Source organism: Pecten maximus, chromosome 2 (genome assembly GCF_902652985.1).
Source record: "Pecten maximus chromosome 2, xPecMax1.1, whole genome shotgun sequence".
NCBI classification, from domain to species: Eukaryota; Metazoa; Mollusca; class Bivalvia; order Pectinida; family Pectinidae; genus Pecten; species Pecten maximus.
Window position 1 is genome coordinate 48,398,844 of NC_047016.1, and position 12,888 is coordinate 48,411,731.

Genomic DNA, 12,888 nt, shown 5'->3' on the forward strand with positions numbered 1-12,888 from the left:
CAAACTTGAGACCCCAGGGTCCTAAATTCACAATTTTGGTAAAGAACCTTCAAACCCAGCCATCTATGAAGTGTATTTGATTCCAGCATATCTGAGAGTAGAGAAGAAGATATTTGAAGTTTTAGTCAATTTGGCCCTTTTTAGCCCCACCCATCAGCCCCTGGGGGTCAGTCAGGGCCAACATGTGCATGCCATCAAACTGTCATCTCATGCTGACAATGTTTACAAAATTAGAATGAATTCCAATAGAAATAAAATAAATTAAGTCAAAAATGTGATTTCCCTATATAAACTATAGTAAAGTTTAGCCCCTCCCTAGGGGCAAACGTGAAACCCCTGGGTCATGAAATTTACAATTTTGGTAAAGCACCTTAAGACCCTTCCATCTATGAAGAGTGTTTGATTCCAGCATATCTGAGAGTAGAGAAGAAGATTTTTGAAGTTTTAGTCAATTTGGCCCTTTTTAGCCCCGCCCATCAGCCCCTGGGGGTCAGTCAGGGCCAACATGTGCATGTCATCAAACTGTCATCCCATGCTGACAATGTTTACAAAATTAGAATGAATTCCAATAGAAATAAAATAAATTAAATTCAAAAATGTGATTTCCCTATATAAACTATAGTAAAGTTTAGCCCCTCCCCAGGGGCAAACGTGAAACCCCTGGGTCATGAGGCTGTAATGGAAAACAGACCATGATATTGGAATTATTTCTGGTGAATATGACAAAGAAGTTATAGACATATTTTTTTGTTGTTGCAACTTTTAAGGGGCCATAGTTCAGACAGATTTTTCTATCCCAAAATTCAAGCACTTTTCAAACACTTTTTCTCAATTTCACATCTCCATTTTTTGCCAAACTTGTAGGGAAATGTATTTTTTTTTATTAAATCTTTGATGCCATAAAAATAATAGAATATTACTACTTATGTTTTATATATTACTATTATCCCAGAATTGATGCTGAAATCTGTCTTTTTTTGTCTTTGGAACTCATCAAATAAAATGATGTGATCTTTAGTCAACATCTCTATATTGTTCTGCAATGCCATATACGCCCATGCATGCTGTTTTCCCCCCTCAAGCGACAGCACTTTTCAGAAACATATTGTGATGAAAGTCTTGGAAACGTTTTCATTCAATATATAGGACATGTGATTTATTTCAGTTTGCATCAACCACAAAATTTCTGATTTCAAAGAGGATGTTTTACTTCAACATTGTAAAGAAAAGGAGATCCTGGAATGGTTTGAATTGTTGGCCGTTGAGCTGCCAGACCTTTTCAGTATTGTACTTGTGTGACGAAATTTTCCCATTAGCATCAACCATTCTTTAGTTTCAAATGTTTCTCCGACTACCGATGGGATATGAGGGCACTTTTACTCATCTTACCAGTTTCTTTATCCACCAAGCTGTATATATGTCATACCACCGGTATCTGCTTCTGGTTAGTATTAATAGAAAAACTATTAGCCCCTACTCCTACTATATCAACAAGTTCAATCCAGCTAAAATATCAAATGCACACTAAAGGTGGTCCTAGAAACATACCAGCAAAATTTCATGATTATAGGACTTTTGGTTTGTGAGAAAAAGTCATTTGAAATTTTTAACAAAGTTGACACCTGTGATATTGATAATCGGTCAAGGTCATGTCTTTTCACAAATTTTGTGGGGCTCTATCTTAGAAACCTTTCAGCCAAATATGACTCTGGGCCTCTTGTTTAATGTCTTTGGAAGGAAAAGTTGACGCCAGACCACGACATATGCTCACTTGGCTCTTCAGAATAAATGCTGTCAGAATAAATCAAAAAATATATTTTTGTATAATATTAGTGGTTGCTGGATAGTAATACATTCACTGTTCCAGCCATACCTGATTGTAGGAACTGAGTTGTAAGGAACAAAGCCAGCCAAGTTAACCAGGGCTGCACACACTTCAGGATCCTACAATAAAATTAAACACTATTATAATCTCAACAACTCCGTGTGTTTTAACATTACAAACAAGTTTATCATTATTGGGTCACAATGCAGGACCTTTCTGAGGAGTTAAGGTCAATAATGATTCCCAAATGAAATTATTTAACAAGAGGCCCAATGGGCCTGTATCGCTCACCTGGCTCTACAGCAACTTTGAAGTTGAGCGAGGTCATTTCTACAGATACTATGCTGATTACCTCTTTATTCAAATATCATAGTAAGCTAGGTTTATTCATATTAATAAATTGTCTAGTCCTTCATTCCAGCATTCTATTGGCCTAATATCAGGTCTCGGAGGCTCTTGGCTATCGCAAAATTATTGTTTACAGATTAAGCCGATTTCACCCCTGTGACCTTGAATGTAGGTCAAGGTCATTTATTTGAACAAAATTGGTAGCACTTCACCCCAGCATGCTAAAAGCCTAATATCAAGTCCCTGGGCCTCTTGGTTATTAAGGAGAAGTCAATTGAAGATTATAGCCTATTTGAACAATGCGACCTTTAGTGACCTTGAATGAAGGTCATTTATTTGAACAAACTTTGGAGCCCTTCACCAAAGCATGCTACAGACCCAATACCAAGTCCCTGGGCCTCTTGGTTATTGAGAAGAAGTTGTTTGAAGATTATAGCCTATTAGACCCATGTGACCTTGAATGAAGGTCAAGGTCATTTATTTAAACAAACTTTGTAGCCCTTCACCCCAGCATACAACAGGCCCAATATCAAGTCCCTGGGCCTCTTGGTTATTAAGAAGAAGTCGTTTGAAGATTATAGCCTATTTGACCAATGTGACCTTGAATGAAGGTAAAGGTCATTTATTTGAACAAACTTTGTAGCCCTTCACCCCAGCATGCTACAGGCCCAATATCAAGTCCCTGGGCCTCTTGGTTATTGAGAAGAAGTCGTTTGAAGATTATAGCCTATTTGACAAATGTGACCTTGAATGAAGGTCAAGGTCAATTATTTGAACAAACTTGGTAGCCCTTCATCCCAGTATGCTACAGGCCCAATATGAAGTTCCTGGGCCTCTTGGTTATTGAGAAGAAGTTGTTTAAATGAAAAAGTTGACGCCGGACGGCCGGACGACGGACGCCGCACCATGGCATAAGCTCACCTGCCCTTCGGACAGGTGAGCTAATAAATACTTCCCTAAATTTGACGTTCACTCCTGATTCAATGTATACTCACCAATTTTCAGTTTAAACAAAATATAATATGGCTACATCTCAAATTGACAGAGAAAGCATCCTGCTATAAACACCATGTGATGGAAAAGTTACGATTCAAATCTTTTATTACCTAGAGTATCAAGTAACACTATAATTGATGTTTTTTTTCTAGGTATTTCATGTACTTATAATATGCAAAAGGATGAATAAAAAGATTTTAAAACTGAAAAAAGTAACACAAGAAAATTATTACCTAGAGTATCAAGTAAAACAAGAAAACTAGAACTGTCGCCAGGATGGCTGACTAATACCCCCGCAATCTGTATGAGCCAATGGTGAATTGGAACTGTTAATTAGAGGCTAACTAAGATAACCCAGTAATATAGTGACCAGTTGCCATAGCAACCATAATTTTGAGAAAAATAAAGTGGCATGCATATCTACACATGGTCCTCTATATTTGTGTGAAGTTTCATTGAAATCGGCCCTTTGGTTTAGGAGGAGTTGTCCGGACAAACTTTAAGTTATGGTTCTTATCAGAAAACCTGTTTATAGTGACCAGTTGCCATAGCAACCATAATTTTGAAAGAAAAGAAAGTGGCATGCACATCTACACATGGTCCTCTATATTTGTGTGAAGTTTCATTGAAATTGGCCATTCAGTTTAGGAGGAGTTGTCCGGACAAACTTAAAGTTATGGTTCTTATCGGAAAACCTATTTATAGTGACCAGTTGCCATAGCAACCATAATTTTGAGAAAAATAAAGTGGCATGCACATCTACACATGATCATTAATATTTGTGTGAAGTTTCATTGGAATTGGCCCATCGGTTTAGGAGGAGTTGTCCGGACAAAATGCGTCTACAGACAGACGGACGGACGTTGCGGGGGTATAATTATTACCTCGAGTATCAAGTAACACAAGAAAATTATTACCTAGAGTATCAAGTAACACAAGAAAATTATTACCTAGAGTATCATCAAGTAACACAAGAAAATTATTACCTAGAGTATCAAGTAACACAAGAAAATCATTACCTAGAGTATCAAGTAACACAAGAAAATTATTACCTAGAGTATCAAGTAACACAAGGAAATTATTACCTAGAGTATCAAGTAACACAAGGAAATTATTACCTAGAGTATCAAGTAACACAAGGAAATTATTACCTAGAGTATCAAGTAACACAAGGAAATTAGCAAGTGGTTTGTGCTTGTACCTTACTAATTTGGATACAAAGCTGAAAAGAACAAAAAATCTAGGGTTTCTTTTCCTGATTGTGCCACACCTGCATACTTACTGTTGTGCACCCTAATAACTGTCTTGTGTTTACATTCACTTCAGAACAAGTAAAATAGAGAATCATGAATAAGTTTTCATTTCATATGAGATTTCATGAAAATGCTTTGGCAATACAGATTGAAATTTAAACGAAATTTGCTTATAAAAGGGAAATCCTGTCCGATCTGACACATACAATTTGAAAATGAAATAAAATGAACTTCAATAGATAAAATACAAAAATTTCCATTAAACATATATATACAAATATATCTCCCCCATCTCACATGGTCATCCCATCTGTGGCTAAAACTAAATTTGTCAGAGACGACCAATCAGAAGACACAGAAACATGTATACTTACATCAAAGAATTTCATCATTTCTGCGACAGCAATACTGATTTTCGCTTGTAAGTTCTGCTCGATGGTATGGTTCTGTCGCTAGAATATTAACAAACTTCTGGTTAAGTGGCATTAAGCAGCAATAATGCTGGGGGAATAAAAAAAAAAATTAAAAATAAAATTAAGCAGCAAATTCTAAATCAATAACTCAATTCAATATCTCGGGTTTACAGCTAAAAAAATATTTTGCGAAAATTTAACAGTTACAGTTGGAGCTTTAAACAAAGTCAATGCATTTTCTGTGACATGTGACATGCTGTTTGTAGATTTCACCTTTTTGAGGTCGTTGTTGATGACGGACCAGAGTATAACGACAGCCTCCACCAATCCTGCCATTACTTGTGTATTATGTATTGTCAGAGTGTCATCTTCCTCCTCCTCCTCTTCTTCAACCTAAACCATGAAAGTAACAAAACTATACCAGTACTTTATGAAAAACATTCCAGATACAAGTGTTTAACTTGCCTAATATTGTCCTAGCCTATTCTTATTGATTGAGCATTTAATAGTCAATCTGAAAATCACTGACAGAGATATTGCCAATTCTCAAAAATCACACAAATCGCATCTTATTTCACCTAAAAATAGGATCAAAATCATCTTTGATCATATTTTAAGTTGCATAAATATTATTCAACAACACAAAGTTTGTTGCTGTTATACTAGGCCTTTCTGACACATTAAGATACTGGGAGTAATTATAACTTCTTAACGATGACAAATAAAATATAGTTGTATACTGCATGACAGACTGTAAAAGAGTGAAAATTTGTTGGGGATTTCATTTCGTGGATAACTGGCTCTTGAAGTCTGAAGGCTACTTTTAGATACAAGTACATGGTGTTGTATATAACTATTGAATGTAACCGTTTCGTTTGGTCCCTACCGGGTAATAACATCTAACCTGAACTTACCTTTACATGTTTACCTGAGCTTTGTAATTTATATTTATAGACCAGTTTAAACTTTCTTATACAGATTAAATTTATAGACAGGGTTTGTTATACAGATCACCTTATAGACAGATTTTGTTATACAGACAACCTTATAGACAGTGTTTTGTCATACAGAACACCTTATAGACAGTGTTTGTTATACAGATCACCTTATAGACAGATTTTGTTATACAGACAACCTTATAGACAGTGTTTTGTCATACAGAACACCTTATAGACAGTGTTTTGTCATACAGATCACCTTATAGACAGTGTTTGTTATACAGATCACCTTATAGACAGTGTTTGTTATACAGATCACCTTATAGACAGGTTTTGTTATACAGATCACCTTTTGTTATACAGACAACCTTATAGACAGTGTTTGTTATACAGACAACCTTATAGACAGGTTTTGTTATACAGATCACCTTATAGACAGTGTTTGTTATACAGATCACCTTATAGACAGTGTTTGTTATACAGACAACCTTATAGACAGTGTTTTGTTATACAGATCACCTTATAGACAGTGTTTGTTATACAGACAACCTTATAGACAGGTTTTGTTATACAGAACACCTTATAGACAGAGTTTTGTTATACAGAACACCTTATAGACAGGTTTTGTTATACAGAACACCTTATAGACAGTGTTTTGTTATACAGCCAACCTTATAGACAGTGTTTTGTTATACAGACCTTATAGACAGGTTTTATTATACAGACAACCTTATAGACAGTGTTTTGTTATACAGAACACCTTATAGACAGTGTTTGTTATACAGACAACCTTATAGACAGTGTTTTGTCATACAGAACACCTTATAGACAGGTTTTGTTATACAGATCACCTTATAGACAGGTTTTATTATACAGATCACCTTATAGACAGTGTTTTGTTATACAGAACAACTTATAGACAGGTTTTGTTATACAAATCACCTTATAGACAGTGTTTTATTATACAGAACACCTTATAGACAGTGTTTTGTTATACAGAACACCTTATAGACAGGGTTTTGTTATACAGACAACCTTATAGACAGTGTTTTGTTATACAGAACACCTTATAGACAGGTTTTGTTATACAAATCACCTTATAGACAGTGTTTTATTATACAGAACACCTTATAGACAGTGTTTTGTTATACATATCACCTTGTAGACAGGTTTTGTTATACAGACAACCTTATAGACAGGTTTTGTTATACAGATCACCTTATAGACAGGTTTTATTATACAGAACACCTTATAGACAGGTTTTATTATACAGAACACCTTATAGACAGGTTTTATTATACATAACACCTTATAGACAGTGTTTTGTTATACAGCCAACCTTATAGACAGTGTTTTGTTATACAGACCTTATAGACAGGTTTTATTATACAGACAACCTTATAGACAGTGTTTTGTTATACAGAACACCTTATAGACAGTGTTTGTTATACAGACAACCTTATAGACAGTGTTTTGTTATACAGAACACCTTATAGACAGGTTTTGTTATACAGAACACCTTATAGACAGGTTTTGTTATACAGATCACCTTATAGACAGGTTTTATTATACAGATCACTCACCTTATAGACAGGTTTTATTATACAGACAACCTTATAGACAGGGTTTGTTATACAGAACACCTTATAGACAGGGTTTTGTTATACAGATCACCTTATAGACAGGTTTTGTTATACATATCACCTTATAGACAGGTTTTGTTATACAGATCACCTTATAGACAGGTTTTATTATACAGAACACCTTATAGACAGGTTTTGTTATACAGAACACCTTATAGACAGTCTTTGTTATACAGATCACCTTATAGACAGTGTTTGTTATACAGACAACCTTATAGACAGGTTTTGTTATACATATCACCTTATAGACAGGTTTTGTTATACAGATCACCTTATAGACAGGTTTTATTATACAGAACACCTTATAGACAGGTTTTGTTATACATATCACCTTATAGACAGGTTTTGTTATACAGATCACCTTATAGACAGGTTTTATTATACAGAACACCTTATAGACAGGTTTTGTTATACAGAACACCTTATAGACAGTCTTTGTTATACAGATCACCTTATAGACAGTGTTTGTTATACAGACAACCTTATAGACAGGTTTTGTTATACATATCACCTTATAGACAGGTTTTGTTATACAGATCACCTTATAGACAGAGTTTTATTATACAGATCACCTTATATACAGGTTTTGTTATACAGACAACCTTATAGACAGTGTTTTGTTATACAGAACACCTTATAGACAGAGTTTTATTATACAGATCACCTTATAGACAGAGTTTTGTTATACAGATCACCTTATAGACAGGTTTTATTATACAGAACACCTTATAGACAGTGTTTGTTTTACAGACAACCTTATAGACAGGTTTTGTTATACAGACCTTATAGACAGGTTTTATTATACAGATCACCTTATAGACAGAGTTTTGTTATACAGATCACCTTATAGACAGTGTTTATTATACATATCACCTTATAGACAGTGTTTGTTATACAGACAATCTTATAGACAGGTTTTATTATACAGACAACCTTATAGACAGGTTTTATTATACAGATCACCTTATAGACAGAGTTTTGTTATACAGAACACCTTATAGACAGTGTTTTGTTATACATATCACCTTATAGACAGGTTTTGTTTTACAGACAACCTTATAGACAGGTTTTGTTATACATATCACCTTATAGACAGGTTTTATGATACAGAACACCTTATAGACAGTGTTTTGTAATACAGATCACCTTATAGACAGGTTTTATGATACAGAACACCTTATAGACAGGTTTTGTTATACAGATCACCTTATAGACAGGTTTTGTTATACATATCACCTTATAGACAGGTTTTGTTATACAGATCACCTTATAGACAGGTTTTGTTATACATATCACCTTATAGACAGGGTTTGTTATACATATCACCTTATAGACAGGGTTTTGTTATACAGATCACCTTATAGACAGGTTTTGTTATACAGATCACCTTATAGACAGTGTTTGTTATACAGACAACCTTATAGACAGTGTTTTGTTATACAGAACACCTTATAGACAGGTTTTGTTATACAGAACACCTTATAGACAGGTTTTGTTATACAGAACACCTTATAGACAGGTTTTGTTATACAGAACACCTTATAGACAGGTTTTGTTATACATATCACCTTATAGACAGGGTTTTGTTATACAGATCACCTTATAGACAGGTTTTGTTATACATATCACCTTATAGACAGTGTTTTGTTATACAGAACACCTTATAGACAGTGTTTGTTATACAGACAACCTTATAGACAGGTTTTGTTATACAGATCACCTTATAGACAGTGTTTTGTTATACAGAACACCTTATAGACAGGTTTTGTTATACAGAACACCTTATAGACAGGTTTTGTTATACATATCACCTTATAGACAGGGTTTTGTTATACAGATCACCTTATAGACAGGTTTTGTTATACATATCACCTTATAGACAGTGTTTTGTTATACAGAACACCTTATAGACAGTGTTTGTTATACAGACAACCTTATAGACAGGTTTTGTTATACAGATCACCTTATAGACAGTGTTTTGTTATACAGAACACCTTATAGACAGGTTTTGTTATACATATCACCTTATAGACAGGGTTTTGTTATACAGATCACCTTATAGACAGTGTTTTGTTATACAGAACACCTTATAGACAGGGTTTGTTATACATATCACCTTATAGACAGGGTTTTGTTATACAGATCACCTTATAGACAGGTTTTGTTATACATATCACCTTATAGACAGTGTTTTGTTATACAGAACACCTTATAGACAGTGTTTGTTATACAGACAACCTTATAGACAGGTTTTGTTATACAGACAACCTTATAGACAGTGTTTTGTTATACAGATCACCTTATAGACAGTGTTTGTTATACAGATCACCTTATAGACAGTGTTTGTTATACAGACAACCTTATAGACAGGTTTTGTTATACAGATCACCTTATAGACAGTGTTTTGTTATACAGAACACCTTATAGACAGGTTTTGTTATACAGACAACCTTAAAGACAGGTTTTGTTATACAGATCACCTTATAGACAGGTTTTGTTATACAGATCACCTTATAGACAGTGTTTTGTTATACAGATCACCTTATAGACAGGTTTTGTTATAGACAACCTTATAGACAGGTTTAGTTATAGACAACCTTATAGACAGGTTTTGTTATACAGATCACCTTTTGTTATACAGACAACCTTATAGACAGGTTTTGTTATACAGAACACCTTATAGACAGTGTTTTGTTATACAGATCACCTTATAGACAGTGTTTGTTATACAGACAACCTTATAGACAGGTTTTGTTATACAGAACACCTTATAGACAGTGTTTGTTATACAGACAACCTTATAGACAGTGTTTGTTATACAGAACACCTTATAGACAGTGTTTGTTATACAGACAACCTTATAGACAGGTTTTGTTATACAGACAACCTTATAGACAGGGTTTGTTATACAGATCACCTTATAGACAGGTTTTGTTATAGACAACCTTATAGACAGTGTTTGTTATACAGACAACCTTATAGACAGGGTTTGTTATACAGATCACCTTATAGACAGGGTTTGTTATACAGAACACCTTATAGACAGGTTTTGTTATACAGAACACCTTATAGACAGTGTTTGTTATACAGATCACCTTATAGACAGGGTTTTGTTATACAGATCACCTTATAGACAGGTTTTATTTTTATTATACAGAACACCTTATAGACAGTGTGTTATACAGAACACCTTATAGACAGTGTTTGTTATACAGATCACCTTATAGACAGGTTTTGTTATACAGATCACCTTATAGACAGGTTTTATTATACAGAACACCTTATAGACAGTGTTTTGTTATACAAATGGCATTGAAAGACAGACTTTGTTTTACATTTAACCCTTATAAATAGGTTCTGTGTTTACATTTGACCCTGATAGGTTGTTTTTACATTTGACCCTGATAGACAGGTTCTGTTTTTACATTTGACCCATATAGACAGGTTGTTTTTACATTTGACCCATATAGACAGGTTGTTTTTACATTTGACCCATATAGACAGGTTGTTTTTACATTTGACCCTTATAGACAGGTTCTGTTTTTACATTTGACCCATATAGACAGGTTGTTTTTACATTTGACCCTTATAGACAGGTTCTGTTTTACAGTTAAATTATTGAGAGGCTTTGTTATACAGGTGGTGATTAAGAGAGGTTCAATAAGTTGAAGCCAAAATACATTTGAAGATGAATGAGTACTTAATATTCCCACTATATTCATAACCACTGTTGCCACATTACTTTAAGGTGGATGGAATGTATACCTCTTCTGATGCTCCACCCTGGCTGTGCAAGTTTTCTTCCACTTCCTGTTGCGAGTTATCTCCTCCTTCCTGCTTTGATTTCTCCGCTTTAATACATCTTAGAATACAAGCGACAATGGAAATCATATATGTGACTGGAATAAAAAAAAGAAATCCAAACAGGACATAAGCTAAAGTGTAACACCTCATCTGGAAACAAATTATCAAATTGATTATTCCACATTTATCTCCAAATTAGCACTACCCAGGAATAAACCCCTGTATTGATTTTTTTCCCTAGAATAGTCAATCTTAAAATAGATAAAAGTGGTTCACAAATAATTCTTCCCCAATCTTCAATAGTAAACTTTTACAATAGGGGAGAGGGCTGATTTCAGGATAAATGTGATAAGTTTGTGAATTTGAATTTTTTAAAGGAAATATTTATCTTTCAACAACATCCTAGACTTTCAAACAAACAGCAATTAGCATTACCTGCTTCCTGTGTAGACATATGTGCTGGAGCATGATGAAAGAACTGTCTGGCTGCCCCTCGACTAGACTCTATGAGGGCAACACAGCGGTCAAGCTGGACACTCTTTGGCTTGTCCAGAGGCATAAATGTGCTTTGGAGGAGTTTCATGATACGGCGGACCACGGGATGAGAGTCGATCTCCAGACGAGCCAGTATGTGTTCCATGGGGACAATATCCCAGTACTACAAAAACATGTTGTTAATTCCATACGAATAATTTTACTTCATTATCTAAAATATCATGTAAACAATAACAACATAACGTAAACAAAAATGATGATACAAAACAGGGTTCAAAGTGGCGCCTATTTCAGTGGCCATGATGCCTTAAATTCGCCCATTAGCGACCAGTTATTGACCTATAAGGCACCTGCATGGCCACTGAAAATTTTGTAAAATTGTGATTTGGTTTATCTTTCAAAGGTTGTAGTCAATGCTAAAATGATGTTCTCAATTGAAAAAGTTACAGAGAGATGTTATACTGAACTAAAGAATTAAAAGATTTATTTTTTAAAATGCAGGACAACTTGGCCGGGTGACTAACTTTTCCAATTGGCACCTAGATTTTATGACTTGGTAGCCAAACATGCCACCTGGCAAAAATATCCACTTTGAGCCCTGCAAAACTGCATGGATCATTATATCAGCATTGTTAGATTTTTCAAAGAACTTTGGACAAATGTTGTCTTATCGTGAATTTGCAATTGATAAAAATTAAGCAGAATTTGTAAAAGATACTTAATATCACTATTAAAATATGCTATTTACTTTATAGATGATTTTCAATTTTAAACAATTTTTATTTTTTTTGGGGGCTTGGTTTTGTATTGTTAAATGTCCTATCAACAGTTATGGTCCTTGAACCTGTTTTGATAGTAGACTGACCTTGATGGCTCGGATGCCCTTGACCTTCAGAAGAAGTTCTATCATCGCGACCCGGACCTTCTCCGACACGTCATGGATGTGGTTACACAGCTGGGGCAGGATAGGTTTCAGCATAGGAATAAACATTGGGTTGTCCAGTAGGTTCATCATACTCTACAATGCAAGAACTTCACATAAGTGTGACCAAATTTTGACACTTGACACTTGACTCACCATATCACTTAGTTGAAGCCACACGTATAAAGTAACAGTGTCAAGTAGTGAAGGTCACTGGAGATAGAGCCGAGACAAGATAATGTGCAGAAGGA

General features: G+C 34.7%; 1 protein-coding gene across 2 annotated transcripts in view; it reads right to left on the bottom strand.

The window, feature by feature from the left end:
• LOC117322332 (condensin-2 complex subunit G2-like) overlaps positions 1–12,888 on the bottom strand; it is a 39,708-nt gene that overhangs the window by 8,907 nt on the left and 17,913 nt on the right. For both annotated transcript variants that reach the window (XM_033877192.1, XM_033877193.1), the window contains exons 13-18: positions 12,581–12,733; positions 11,656–11,878; positions 11,182–11,315; positions 5,109–5,228; positions 4,797–4,874; positions 1,874–1,944 (exon numbers count right to left, since the gene is read on the bottom strand). In XM_033877192.1, the coding sequence (XP_033733083.1) occupies positions 1,874–1,944; positions 4,797–4,874; positions 5,109–5,228; positions 11,182–11,315; positions 11,656–11,878; positions 12,581–12,733 (779 nt within the window). The remainder of the gene's footprint in view (positions 1–1,873; positions 1,945–4,796; positions 4,875–5,108; positions 5,229–11,181; positions 11,316–11,655; positions 11,879–12,580; positions 12,734–12,888) is intronic.